The 15,219-nt window shown below is 38.7% G+C and overlaps 1 protein-coding gene across 5 annotated transcripts in view; it reads right to left on the reverse strand.

The window, feature by feature from the left end:
• Nucleotides 1-239: 239 nt before the first annotated feature.
• plppr2b (phospholipid phosphatase related 2b) overlaps nucleotides 240-15,219 on the reverse strand; it is a 69,007-nt gene continuing 54,027 nt past the window's right edge. For 4 of the 5 annotated variants that reach the window (XM_015056028.1, XM_015056108.1, XM_015056168.1 and 1 more), the window contains 5 exons: nucleotides 7,017-7,137; nucleotides 6,245-6,495; nucleotides 3,215-3,391; nucleotides 881-1,014; nucleotides 240-682 (listed from right to left, as the gene is read on the reverse strand). In XM_015056028.1, coding sequence (XP_014911514.1) covers nucleotides 574-682; nucleotides 881-1,014; nucleotides 3,215-3,391; nucleotides 6,245-6,495; nucleotides 7,017-7,137 — 792 coding nt within the window. In that variant the 3' untranslated portion in view covers nucleotides 240-573. Of the gene's footprint in view, nucleotides 683-864; nucleotides 1,015-3,214; nucleotides 3,392-6,244; nucleotides 6,496-7,016; nucleotides 7,138-15,219 lie in introns of all 5 variants that reach the window. The other variant, XM_015055948.1, reaches the window with a different exon arrangement.

Genomic DNA, 15,219 nt, shown 5'->3' on the forward strand with positions numbered 1-15,219 from the left:
TTCATCTGTGCTATAATTTACAAAAGTGCTTCGCTCGACGACAACATCTCTCCTTGTGTACAGAACCAAAAATCTGTACCATGTCACTCAACGGTACCGGCATTATTACATAAAGGTCTTCTTTCAGCTGTTTCCCCTAATTGTCCTGAGTATAACAAAAATGATCTTGAGGAAAATCCACTTGTGACCCTCAGCTCAGCTGAGTTTTTTTTTGTTTGTTTTTTGTTTCTATTTGATTGGAAATATCAAGTCATCACCAGCCAACAGTCTTTAGAGTCACCGTTGAATCTTTGTGGAAAACCGCAAGGAAACAGGACACAGTATTGCTTTAACAGCTCTGGGCTTAAAGAGTCTTTTCATGGATCTTTTACACCCAAGAGAAAAGGGCGGCCATCTTGAAGGACAAAACAGAGCATCGCAGGGAGAGGACGACAGGTCTTTGTTTCCCCGTTGGCTCCAGGCTTTGTCCTCTGTGATTAGTGAAGCCTCACACCTGCGTGGATTTGACTCGCCTCAGAGGTTTTCGTCCTTCAGGGTGGGCGGGGCAGGGCAGGGGGATTTCACGGGGCAGGTCTAGACTGAGCTGGTGAGGCAACGTCTTGAGGGGAGGAGCACATCGGGTGGGGCGGGGGGCAGGGTTGGCTGATGGTCATGTGATCTCAGAATATGGTAGCCCTGGAGCCTAAGAAGGAGAAAGATGAAAAAATAAAAATAAAAAATTAGGAAAACTTTTAAAACATTTTGGAATTTACAGCGTCAACATGAGGCTAAAAAAATCCAAACCATTCAGGAATCAGATTCAAAGAGGCAACCAAGAATTCAAGTCATTCCGGTTTAATACTCTTAATACACCTCACCCCTTACCTGGAAGCCACTTAACTTTTCGAGTGGACTCTCCACGCGGGGCAGGCTGATCAGAGGCAGGCTGATGGGGGCTTCAGGGCGCTGTGGCGGGGGAGGCGGAGTCGGCACTGCTAGCTTAGTTGGTTTGAAATTGTTGATCACGCAGGACACCTGATGGAGAGGAGACAAGAAATGAGTAGAAAGTTAAAAAAAATATATATATATTCTCTCTTTTTCAACAGCAGCTTTCTAATGGACAAAGTTTAGCTCCAAGTATGTCCCCATCTCTCCCTTCTGCTGGGATCAATCAGAACAACTTCACACTACCTCTGTTCTGAAACATGTTAAACTGAGATCCACAGCTCAATAACCGAGAACCTGAAAATGAGCAAAACTATTAATGTGTCAACCAGCATCATGTACTTTTCTTTAAAGTAAATGATTAAATAAAGGTAAGTTACACATCTTAAAAAGCATAATATTGTAATTTTATGTTGGATTAAAGACTACTATGTGTCTTAAGCTTTTTAGAGTCAGAATTTGTGGGTCACTCATCAAAGCAAAACAGGAAGTCTATCGATTTTTTAAAAAAAACAAGAGGCAGATCTCAGATATCAACGCTCCCTGACACCATAACAATCATTTAAGAATGTTTTTGAATCAAACTTTAACTTTATTTGGTAAAACAGATATTTAAAAAGGCAACTAAGTACTTTCAAGTTGCAAGGGAAGACATTAAGATGCACAAGGAGATCCACTGGAATTGGACAATTTTCACTATAACTGAATTTGAATATCTACATGCTTTTTCAGACTGAAATATGATGAAACACAAAAGGTGAAAGAAGCTATTCCAAAGGAAACTGTATTCTCAGTAACACGTCAGTCCATGTCTGCAGTTCCTTTTGGTTGTGAGGGAGAAACAGAGAAGGAAGGATGCATGTATTACAGAAAAGTTGTTCTGTTTTATCCTTGTAAGCTTTCAACCTCTGACTGCCACAAAACATGCTGGATTTTTAAAGGTCAACAGCCTTCAAGAAATCCTGGAGTTAGGATAAGGATCTACATTCTCTAGGGAAGTCAGACAAAGACTGCCGCTTCAGTAATGTCAGCTCCACTAACTGCATTAATCCCCAATATGAGATGCTACACTCTATAATCATTTGTTTTTCTTATTTTAAAATGTCAGTCACACTCTGTTTTGTATGCTTGCTCTCTTTCAAACACAACTTAATGTTGCCTCTGCTACTAATATAAATAATTCATGATAGTTCATGGAAAAAAACAACAACTATTTTATAGTTCTTAAAGAGAAATTTGAATGACTTGAAACTGGCAGGATAAATATCACCTGATTAGAAACTGATTACAAACATCTGACTGGTGCATCTCCAAGATAATCACCTTAAATCGGTTGATTTTTCTATATTTTAAATTCTTATTCCTGACTGAAAAAGAAGTTTGGACAAACAATGGTGCAAATTAAGCCACATAAATGACTGAAACTAGTGTGCAGCATATTTTTTGTTTATACAAGATTATTAGATTCCTATGTAAAGTTATGCTTTTTTTTTTTAAACCAAGAAACAAAGGAGCAAGTTGCTCTCTACAAACTGTAGAGTTTCAATTAGGTCTGTATTAAAGTAGATACACTTAAAACAGGAGAAAACCATTCAACAGGTGGCTGTATTTATGCTTAACTGTGTTAATTAAATCTGCAATGACAAAAACACGCCTACTAAATTGTCCATGGGGTGACTTATGGTGCAACACTGGTGGTAAAAACCCCACGGTGAGTATGGCCACCTGTAGCGCATATGAAGTGCATCAGAATATTATCCAATGATATGGTAGTAATAATAATAATAATAATAATAATAATAATAATAATAATAATAATAATAATTGTGCTTTAAAACTGCACATAATGCAGTTTTAAAGCACAATCAATTAACTATAGTAGCTTTCAGTTGATATAAAAATGCTTTATATATCAAACATCATTTCCAAGAAATTTGATTTTGCAATGTGATACCTTTAAATTTGTCTCTTTCTCTTTAACAATCTCCTATTCATTCCCAACACTGACATAGTGAATGGCTTGATGTAGGCTGAATCAAAAAATATACAACAGAATGTCTGATAAAGAAGGCTGCAATGGCCTAGTCAAACCCAGACCTGAACCTAAATGAAAACTGTTGCGGGATCCTAAGAGATCTGTCAAAATTTCTCAACAACAACATTTGAAGTAAGAACTTAATATTTGTGAAGGTGTTAAAAACCAGATCCACAGGCTTGCTTGTCAAATTTAAGGAGAAATGTTACACTTTTTCTTTTTTTTGCAACCGTCTCTCTTTTTGCTCCCCCTCACCAGGAATGCAGCGATGGCCCCTCCTGTGACAAAACCGGCCAGGACGTCGTTCCAGTGGTTCCTGTGCTCCGTCACTCTCACCACGCCGACCAGCACCGCCAGAGACAGCAGCACCAGGCACAGGGTGGGCTTCATCAGACGGGTTCCTTTGGTCCGAAACATCAACGTCACGTACATCTGTATAACAAACATAGTCACAAGAATATGTAAGAATAGAAAAAAAAACAAAAAAACATTTTTATATTTAGATTTAGGTGCTTGAGTCATCCGGCTGAGACGATGAGACGGTGCCGCAGTCTTACTGACTCGGCAGGATGTGCATCTTGATCAGGCCACAAGAGGACGCAATCTGCAGTCATTTTGCAGCCACTGAGTGGTTTCACACAAACTGATATAAAATCATTTTCATCTGCCAAATAGGAAAGAAGACAAGCCTCTCTCAAAAGATAATAAAACAATGTAGAAGGGGAAAACACATGTTTTAGAATGTATATCTTATTTGAAAAAGCTCTACAATATCTCTGCCCTCCTCAATAATAATTTGCTGAGCAGCATTTTGCGTACTACCACTAGTTTTTTTGATTTATCTTTGATGATGAGCTCTGTTCGGTTTGTTACATTAAGATAAGGCTACGATCACTACTGATAATACATATACACTGTATTTGATTTAATCCAGTTCTTTATTAATCTCAAAGGGAAATAAAACCTGGGCATCTGGGGCAGAAGTTTTGGATGATTTTTTTTTTTTTTAAACAGATCTGGTTCTCATGAAGGAATACACTGAAAAATGTATACCTATTGAAAAACCTGCATTAAGCCCAGAACATGCCATGGGAATGGTAGAGCTCCCTTAAGAAAAAGGCCAGGGCATGTTAAAGTGGAATAACAGTTGCTTATCCAAAAATTACTGACATTTTCACTTCTTGCTGTTTCGTTTTAAGCACTGCTTCAAGTCTTAAATCAGCCAGTTGTAATAACCGCTGCTTTTATAGAGGTATTCAGACTTGATGATGAGGTCAGGGAGTGCATCTGGCTGCGACTAACATTGTAAAATTTTATGGGAACAGTAAGGAATAGACCTGGGCTCTCACACACTTAGTTTCAGTTAAATAATAAATGACATAGTAGTTGTACAGCAGAGGTTATCCTAAAAATGTATCAACTGTGCCTGTTTCAATCCACCTGATAGGTCTGGATTAGAGTTTCCTTTTGTTGTGCTCTACCTTTAATATTCAAATGTAAGAATTTCTGGAAATTTATATAAATTGTTATAAACATTACTGAGATGTTCTGATTATCATTACCGAGCCTTTTATTCTGTATACTCAGTAAACTATAGTAATGCTTACCTAACAGATGATAAACGTAACGTCTTCAAAAATATAGTTTATCAGGACAAAAACAGTGTTTTCTGGTATTCTTCCTCAGCAGAATTAAATTCAACACGATAACAGAAAAATTATGCATAATGAGACTTAAAGCCAACTTAACCTGGGACTTTACTCGAGAAGCTCTGCATTACTCACACTTGCAAAGAAAAGGTTTTCCTGATCCTCTGTTTATTAACTCCTTTTTCTTTTTTGCTAATCTGTCATTTTATGCCAGCTTTTTCTGCAAGGATCACATTCCTAAAAGCCAGAGCTCTTCTGATTGGCAGAGACTTTGAGGAAGCCGAGGTGCAGCTCTGTAATTATGGAGCTGTTGGCAGCCTCTGAAAGCAAACTGAAAACCCACTGGCAAGAAAATATGTCTAAGGATTCTCATGGAAATGTGTAAAACTACGCAGGAAAATGAAGAGCATCTTCTAACTGCCAAGGATGACACAACGCATGCAGAACTTTGATGGAAATCTTTCTATATTCAATAGGACCACTCAGAACTTTAGCATGTAATATATGCAGTACAATAAAAATATATATATTTTAATAAATTGTCTTCTAAAATTAATTTATTGACTAACTATCTTTTTATTCACTTTTAGACATTTCCGCATCAGGCTATTATCTACTTTACAGACAAACAACCGCCTGACAGTCGCATCTGAACTACCACTCAGAAATCATCCATCTGTGATGCAGCTGCAACTTACTGAAAGGAAGTTTTGGAGAACTTTAGAATGACTGTATTTTTCTACATTACAAACATAAGCTGAACACATTTCTCCCTGCTGTCATTGAGGAGCTCTTTATTCAGGCGTAAACAAAAAGATTCAAAGCACACTGTTGGGAGAAAATTTAGCTAGAGTGCTAAAAAAGGCATTTGCCCCCTTCAGTTTGCTTTTGTTTTTCCTTATTTCTATCCCATTTTAATACCTGAGATCAACTAGCAAATCTCTCATGGCAAATGATAATTTCATTTATTAAGGGAAAAAGCTTCTAAAAGTACAAGTCTTATATATAAAAAGAAAAAAAAGATATATTTTGGAATGGCCTAGCCAAAGTCTCGATATAAAATCCAAATCCTTTCATATAGGAAAACTCTCCAGAGGAACTTCACAGAATAAAGTGCAATTTTATGTGCCAACTGTAAAAACCTACAGATTTTGCATATTTTATTTCAGTTCCCATGTTTGATTGCTATTGTGTGGATCCTACACAATAGCAATTGAGACTCCCTGACCTTGAGTCAGGGAGTCTCAAGGTGTGTTTGGAAGCACAGCAGAGGAGAGCAGAGCAATGAAATTGAATCTTCAACCACACTAATCATCACCTGCATGTTCCTTCAAACTTTGCATCGTATGAAATATTTAGATTGAACAAGAACTAGTTCATATTTTGAATGTGAATTCAGTCCTTGTAGGTGGTAAACTGTGAACATGAATAAATTCAGTTTTAACCTGTGAGCTGAATCTAAAACAAGTTCTTGTTAAGAATGAACTTGCTCAACAGCGAAGGCTGAATAATAATAAAAAAAAGAAACCTCTTTATGGTGTTACATTCAAGGAAGATTCTTCATTTTCAAAATCGGTCCAGCCTATGAGTTCCCCCCCAACCCCCGTCACCAATTCCCTGACATCTGATTTCTTACCACTGTGTAGATGGCTGAATAAAAGCTGAGCGCTGCATCTTTGGACGGGAAGGATTTGCGAGCGGAGACCACCAGGAAAGGGTTTCCTGTGCAGGCTCGGTTCTCTGTGATGTACTGCAGAGGAGACTGGCAGCCCAGAGCTGTATAGTTTGGTCTGCAGGCGGACAGGAAGTGAGGCGTCTGGTTTCCTGTCACCACTTGACCGGCATTGGCAAAGATGGTGGTGGCAAAGAGACCAAAGGAGTAGACACCTGGGAAAACAAGAGAGGAAATGAATAAAGATAAGAGGATACGTGGCAAGACTAAGGATCAGAAACAAGCCTTTGGAGAGTAAAAAAAATAAAATAAAAAATTGCTGCTTTGTGCTACATACAATGCAACACAGACATATTCATACCGCTTAACGTTTTCCATATTTTGTCACATAACTTCTGCAACTGTCCATATATTTTATTGGAATCTATGCAATAAACTAATACAAAGTAGTGCATAATTATAAAGATGAATGAAAACAATGGATGGTTTTCAAAATATTTATTTAAATAATATTGACTAGTGATTAGTAAAAACCGTATTGACATCAAACCCTTCTTATAATTGCTGATCAGCTTTTTTGCTTCATCTTCTATGATGTAAAATTCTGCTGGACCACGTCAAGCTAAATCTACCGAGGAAACAGATAATTAGGGGCTTAACTGAATGTGTTACTGTTACAGGAAATCCCAATAAAACACACTGAAGGCAATGCATAAGCAGCGGGACCGAGACTGACCTAGAAAGCGTACGATCCTTCGGAGGAGAGGGTTGAAGTAACAGCAGTCAGCGGTCACTATGGTCTTCTCCTGAGATCCCTCCGTCTTCACAAAGAAGCTCGTCACTTCCCCGATCAGAATCTGGGACGCAACAAGCAAAGTGGAGTCAAACACTTTTAGTAAGAAGAAGCTAAAAGAGCATGGTTGAGGGCTGATAAGCTTCTATGAATATTCTGCCTGATAAATATGTTACGCAGCAAAATTATTCATGAGTTTTTCTCCCTCAGATGTGCCGTGATTAAAAAAAAAAAAATTCCCCCCACAATGTGGCCGCTTTTCTGTTCCTTTATGAATTAACAACATCAACACCTTCCGTTCGCTGCAATCAGTGGGAGACCTGTTATTTATTTCACTTTTAATGCACAATTTGATGGTGCTCCGTTAAACAATGGTTTCCCTGTATTGTATAGCACTGACAAATAACAGTGTCCACTGACACCAGGCATTGCTTATATAATTCAGATAAAATATCCCAAGCGTTTAATGTTTTAGTTCACCCACATAGCCACAGTTTTACTAATAGAGCCTGAACACATTCGGAGCAGCCATTTAAATATCCGCCCCTAGCGTTTGGCAACCGTTTGAAAAGCAGCATGAAATGTTTCAAGCTAAACCAGCAGGACCTTGATTTCTTCTGACAGGGGAATAAACTGACTAAACACCGAGCCACACATTCGCGAACACCATTACGGTCCGCTTATGGATTTTGTCTCGTCAGGGGACATCGGCTGACAGAGGCGTGGATGGATGTAGGTTACATGCTCATACAATATGGATGGCTCTGCGCAAGGAGCGTGGGATGATGCTAATGCACCGAGGCTCCTTGCCCTCAGTGTGACAGATGAACGCTACGTTGGCCCCGATGTTATGAACTAAAAGCCGCCAGCGGAAGTTTCATTGATGCTTATTGGGCGTGCGTAGCGTTAGTTATGGCGTCTTCAGTATTGAAGAGGTGACCCTGAAGGTACAAGAAGCACTGTAAGGCGATAATTATGCATGTTAGAGAAATTAATGATGTTTACAGTACTTTGATGTGTCTGAATGTGATTCTTGTCCCACAAGAGTTCAACATTTTCCCCGAAAATGCTGCATTATAATTTCTTTGCAAACTGGAAAGCATTACTGCGGTTGCGACATCAAAATTGTTTCTATCAGAAAGAACAAGAACACCACAAGAGTCCTCTCCTTTAACATTTCACAAGATTTAATGAGATGGAAATGAGATGGTTATAGGGATGTACTGCCGACCTAACATTTGGGCTTTTATGTATTTTTACTTTTATGTATTTATGGCCATTGTCTATTGTTGTATTGTATTGTTCTTATTGTGGCAGTCTTGTTCCTGCTTCCAAGGCAAATTTCTCCTATGGGAGACTAATAAATGATCTCATCTCATCTTAATAAATCTTAGACAAGGTTTGCAAGGTTCAATCTTTCATCTTCTCTTCTGCTCTTCAACTCGCCACACAAATGCTCTTTAGGGTTTACGCCTTTTGACTAAGATGGCTGTAAAGGCAGGTTGATTATGTGTATAATAACCAAGATTTTGAATATTTTGCTAAAGGGCCTGATTACTTATGTTTTTGTTTTCTGGCATAGTTCACCTTTTTTATCCAAGGTCCCTCATTATTTCAAAAACTTAAGAAAAACATTACCAGGACCTGTTGAATTTGCAAATGTTTTTACTTGACAGAATTTGAATGCTATCAGTGTTGTATCATTATTAATATTAATTATAATACAATTCCTTTATCACACTCTGCATGACCTCATTAACATGGGAAATAAATGTACTTCTGATAGAAAAAAATAGCTTTCTTTTTTAATATAATAGTTTTACAGAATGACATCATGCAACTGCACTGGAATCTACAAATTCTCGCCAGGGGTTCAGATAAATGAGGAGGCCGCTCTGTCTCAGTGGTTCAGCTTTGTAGGGGACTGATGGATCACAGGGCCACTACAGAGCAGCTATATCGAGCCTTCTATTTTTATTTCAGCTTAACTGCAAATTGAAATATTTTCCCACACCTCAGAAGTGTCGATTGTTGTATTTTGTTGTGTCATTTACAATAAATTCTTGTTAAAATCGCTCACCTTATTTAAAATCAAAGTGACCTGTCAGTCCAGGATTATTGCATTTTTCAACAATGAACAGTTCCTTCTACTTGAAGTCGTTGTATTTGATATTTTATGTACAGGAAGAATACAATATAAGATATTTTAAATGTTTTCCTTATGTGCCATGGATGTATAGAAAGCCAACACTTCTGGACTTCCAATGTATTGGCAAGCCTCTAAAAACTTTAACCAGAAACAAATTAAATCATAGCGAACCCCTTCGGTTTGCAGCGCCAGTATGTCAATATGTGAATTAAAACATGATATTGACTTTGGAATCTTGTGGACACTTGCTGTGTTGCTTTAACCTGGACCAGCTCAATGCACCACTCACAAGGACAGATCGATACCAGATGTCTGAGGCTGAACTGCAGGCGGTGGAAGAAGCTTAAAATCATTTTGGCGTCCAACTATTTTTGTATCATTTTGGTGCACAGGTGTTCCTCCCTCAGATCGAGGTGCATTTCGGACAGTTAGCAGGACTTTTAGATGAATATTTTTCCCACAACACTGTACACGTGGAAAGTTTTGTGAGTTTTGTGATTTGAAATAATGTATTGTGTAGCTCTAAACCATCCAATACTTTTCTAGAGATCTCAAGTTAACACTTTTCCATCTATCCATCAATCGTCAAAATCATTTTAAGCTTGCAGGGTCAGCGGTGGAGCTGGACAGGTTGCCAGTCCATCACAGGACAACACAGACACACAACACTGGCATCCATGCAAACACTGATACTAGGAAGAGCAAAACTTCATCAGCTAAGCAGAAAAGTCCATGTATGATAAGGTGGAAGCAGCCAGTGTTATGACAGCGCTTTAATTTTATCCTCTCCCACATTTGACTTATTTGTTTCTACAAGAAGATTTGCTCAGGGGGGTTGACTCAGCCTCACATCCTTATCCTTGAAGCTGGAAGTGGTGTGGTATTATGCTGCGGGCAGTTTGGCTGAACTTGTGGTTGCCAGAGATAAAACAGCTGGATCAAATATTCTCTTCCAAGCTACTTCACAGTGTTATTACTGTCTGTATATAAGGAAAATGACTCCATACTGCGGCTGCAAAATATCACTGCATTGTCAGAGTGTGTAATGTTAACATCACACAGGACTATGTTATTGCACGGCTAATGTATTCCAAGTCTTATGAGCGAATACCACACACTTTGCATGCCAATGTAAGATTCAGCCTGTTGAATGGAGTCTCACACCAGACACAGAAAAAAACCTCCAAAAACACTAAACTTTTGCATTTATCACAAATGATATCACTGTTGTTGTAGTTACCAAAAACATTACAATCACACAGTTTTCTAACATCATGCAGCCATTTAACCTAAAAGTCATGATGTCTGTGGACAGTGGGAGGAAGCCGGAGTACCCGGAGAGAACCCATGCATGAACAGGGAGAGTTTTCAAACTCCATGTAGAAAGGCCCAGGATAACATATATGTTCGCACAGTTTGGATTTCGTTGTAAAATAAACAGAAAATCATTTAATTTCACAAATTACATGAAAGTATGCATTAACTAATGATAATATCCATTCACTTTTTAGGAGTAGGAGAAATGAGGTCTCAATGAGATATGAGGTTAACTACAAATACCCCCTCATTTTTTATAAGATGACAAACATTTTACCGGTACTGCGCACACATATAAGACCACGAGCTCTTCTAAAAAATACAACAAAACAAGGAAGAACTTTCTATAGGTTAGCTGAAAACTGTCAGATGTGCACAAAGGCTTCTGCAAAGCTTTGTTGTGCAGGAAAGAAAGCAGTCTCCTTTTTATTATTTGGACTTATGTGTAGTTTTTAGAATCCTAAAATAACACAGTAACAGACTTACATTAGAAAGGAAAAAATCTATCACGACATCACTAAGTTGTCTAAGGCTAATGGTGTACTTTCTAAATTGGTTTCAGCATTTTGTCAAAGCAGAGCAAACAAAAGCAACTTTAGTTATTATCAGCCGGCGGATGTTTTCCCCAAGTCTCTGTTTTGTAAGAAAAAAAAAAAATAAGGCTGGAACAATGCTTCTGAAGAGTGATCTCTGCAGGGCACCAGGATGCAAAACCAGCATGAGTGCAAGACACAGGTGCGGAAAACATTCAAATACAAAATGTCGCAAGCAAGTACACAAAGAGGCCAAACCTAACTCTGATTTTGTTTTTGCTTGTTTGTAAGGGCTCATTTAAAGCAACGTTTTCTGACAGAATATCTGGCACCTGTATTCTAACATTTCTAGGTAACTGTTAGTGCTCAAGTGTTGATGTTTCTGTTAATTGTCTGCCAGCCTGGCTTTGAGATTGTAAACGCCAACCATCCCAGGCTCTGACATGTTGTCAATTTTCATGCATCTATTTTCAAACAGCTCTATAAGGATACAGTTTCTTGGATCCAATGTCTTATAAAGGAGTCAAAGTCAGAGAGACGTGAAGTGTAGGAGAACCGACAGAACTGTGCTCATGTGTTTATTCATGTCTAGTGGAGTGTTTCTCAGTCCTGGCCCTAAGGGATCACTGCCCTGCATGTTTTAGGTGTTTCCCTCCTTTCACACACAAGGACCAGGATTAAGAGACATCGGTCTGGTGATTACATAGTAACCAGCTGAAACATGAACAGTGTCTATATTAACAGTAAAGGTGACAGTAATGAAACTCTTAATACATTAATCTTTTATGTGGTAGCAAATAGGCGCTGAAGGAACCTGTAGACTTTTACACCAGTCGAGTCTGTGCTCTTAAATGATGCAAACATAACTTGGATGGTTTGAATTATGTCAGCAATCATGTATCACTGAATTGAACAGAAATGAGTTTTAATAAATGCAGGGTTTGGTTTCAAGGTTTGGAACTATCAATGCTTTTGAGACAGGGTCAAGTCAAGGCCTAAGGGTTTGAAAAGACACATTTTTATTTTCACAAACGCTTTGGCAGAAATATTGTTTGACCTTCTTTCAGTCTAGTAAAGTCAATATTAAACGTATTTCAAAGACTCAAAGTTTATGCAAAGTGTCAGAACAGATTTCTTGACATAACGTATATCATCTTCAGATCAAAGTTCGGACTGATGGTGACCCATTTATGCTTTGTCGGTTCTCAGCTGTTTTGTTCGCTCTCTTGCTTTTCCCACAGTTTCAACAGGAAAAGCTTGGAGGATTTTCCTGGTCACAGGCACAACATATCAATGTTTTGATCTCTCAGAAAATCGGTTGCCATGTTTGCACTGTGAAGTGGAAATAATTTATTTTTCTATACTCATCAACACCTGAAAAATACTTGAATCCAATTCTTGATTTTACAAGCCTTTCCAGACTGGGTACAAATGTGTGTGTGTGTGTGTGTGTCTTCACAGGAGAGAATGGGAGCAGCTCTGGAGTCATTTTAAGTGCAACTTCTAAAGTCTGACAAGTATATATACATATATATAAGCTGAGAGGACATTCAGAGAAACAGGTAGCACCAGAGGCCCTAATTGGCTCCCTTTTATTTTCTACTTTTGTGAAAGGATGGCAGTTCAATCTCGCATGTGCCTCCGCCTTTGAGAGAGGAGACACTGCGGGTATTTTATGCTGACAAAGCTGAAGAACAAACTCAAACGAAAAGAAAAAAAAAAAAAAAACAGGAGCTCATCAAACTAAGCTAGAAACCTTTTACCGCCCCCAAAAAATCTGGCGAGACAATAGAGAAGTCAACAAGTAAGTGATAATAACCTCTATAGGCATCGATTCTTAACAGCTGTATTCTGGAAGTTCAGTGAAGAATTACTTTGTATAAGTGACAAATCTGCAAGCATGCAAAGGCGTATAAAGTGAGAAACAAACAGTGATAGGAACACAGAGATCTCCAACTGTGTCTTAGAAGAGCATAATATACACACAGCGGGCACTGTGAGTAATTCCAGCAATCATTATCAAGTGATGCAGCATTAAAAGCAGATTTGACGTCAGAACGTTTAAAAAAAAGAGGGATAAAACATGGAAGCCTATGTGGGAGTGAGAAAATAAAAGCGTGTAGCTGCAGTTTTTATTGCTGCAGATGTTGGAGACGTTTGCTGGAGCTATTTCTACAATATTCATATACTTTGATGCAGCGTGTCTCGATAATCCACTCGCTGATAATGACGTCAGGATTGATACGCATCATGAATAATAACTGGAGAGAAACAGAAGATTGCAGAGGATTATGCTGAATTTATACGAAGCATCTGCACAAATCACGTGGCACATGTTGACATTGGCAGCCCAGTGCTCTACTTTGGCTGCACACACAGACACACACAGCGATAATGTACCTTTTTTGTCTTCATGAGAGCTTTGCATCGACTTTCATACATTTTTTTTGTTCATTTCTATAACCTAACCCTGTCCTTTGTACTGATCCCTAAACCTAACCTAAATAACCTCACCTCAGTCCTAAACCTGACCCCTAACCCAGAAACAGCAGCTCTTCCTATGGGACAGGACTTTGGGTCCCATAAGGACAGCATACTACTTGTTGGAAAATAGCCCATTCAATGTAGAAAAGACAAGGCCACACACACACACACACACACACACACACGCACGCACACCTCATATGCTACTGATGGTAACCATGACAATGTAGCTCCTTCAGCATCACCCACTCTCTCTATCCATCTCCTCCTCTCAGTTTCACCCTGCCTTTATTCAGAGCTTTGTAGGGCAGTTTTCCCTGATCTTTGTGGAGGAGAAACTGGGCTACCAAAAGCATTTCCTATTTTTCGTCTGTTTTTCACTTTTTATACAAATAGAAAGTGTCCTCACTTGCCTCTCTGTGGTTCTATCCACCGTCCCTTCACACGGTTGAAATCCTGTTACACTCAGAAATGTTTTCTCTGCGGTGTGAGGTATGACCCCAATCTCTTCCCGTTTTATTTGTCGTTTCCTCTCTGTGCTTCAGTCTCTCCCTTTCTTTGTCCCATTTGTGCGTTATCGGTCCTCTGCCCTGGATCCGATGTTTCTCCACACAAGTCAAGTTTCTTTCCTCATTGGAACAAAGGAAGGCATCCTTGATCGGTGTGGGAGGAGACCTTCCAGCTAATCTTCCACAATACACCAGGAGTACAGCCGGATTAGGGTTCTCATCTATGGGTTAGAATGCGTCTTACAGGCTATCAGGGTGGGAACAGCTCGCTGGACCGGCGTAGCAACATGGGGCTCTGTGCCCTGCCGTCTTCATCTTTAATTCCTCCATGCAGTCTGATTGGCAGCTATGGGGTAAAGCTGAGATTATCTCTTATTATCCCTGCCCCTCTTCCCAATGCTCCATCTCATAAGCATTACTACTGCTGAATTTTCGTCTGTCTGCTGTGCTCTCCCCGTCTCCGACTTTCAAATAGTCATTGATTTGAACAAACAGAGAACCAGGTAAACAAAGTAAAAAAAAATAAAAAAATAAAAAAATACGATCATGTTCGCAGCCTTGTAAAAGTGCTCGCACCATTTAAACTTAAACCAAATAAAATCTGCTAGAAACTGCAAAACGCTTCAGTCTGGTGTAGAGGTTCATCTTCTACCAGGCCCGAAACATACAACTGCACAACATGCTGGACCACAATCATTACCACATTACTTTGTTGCACTATTGGTAAGCCCTTGCATTAAAACTCGATAAAGCAACAATACATTTGACCTCTTGCAAGGTTTTTACAGTCATGTATGCTGAACTGAAAAAATATCTTTCTGACTAAGACTAGAACGTTCAGGGACAGTGATGAAGTCATTGTGAAGATACAAAAGGAAGAAAACTTTACTTCATCTTAATAGTTATTCAACAATGTAATTACAATCTTATGGTTTCCTAGTATTATGTTTTCCCGAAATTATGATCAATGTGTTCAAACGGTCCAGTCAAAGTCCACCTGGCAAGAATTTTAAGGTTTTGTTTCAAGATGTGAAAAGTTGTTAGAGATATACCCCAAAAGACCTACAGCTGTGTGGCTATAGGTCAAAGCATTGAAAAAAAAAAAAAAAAAAAAAAAATATATATATAAAAAAATATATATATATATATATATA

The sequence above is a fragment of the Poecilia latipinna genome, unplaced genomic scaffold (assembly GCF_001443285.1).
Source record: "Poecilia latipinna isolate Pla-1442-1.1 unplaced genomic scaffold, P_latipinna-1.0 Scaffold4, whole genome shotgun sequence".
Classification (NCBI taxonomy): Eukaryota; Metazoa; Chordata; class Actinopteri; order Cyprinodontiformes; family Poeciliidae; genus Poecilia; species Poecilia latipinna.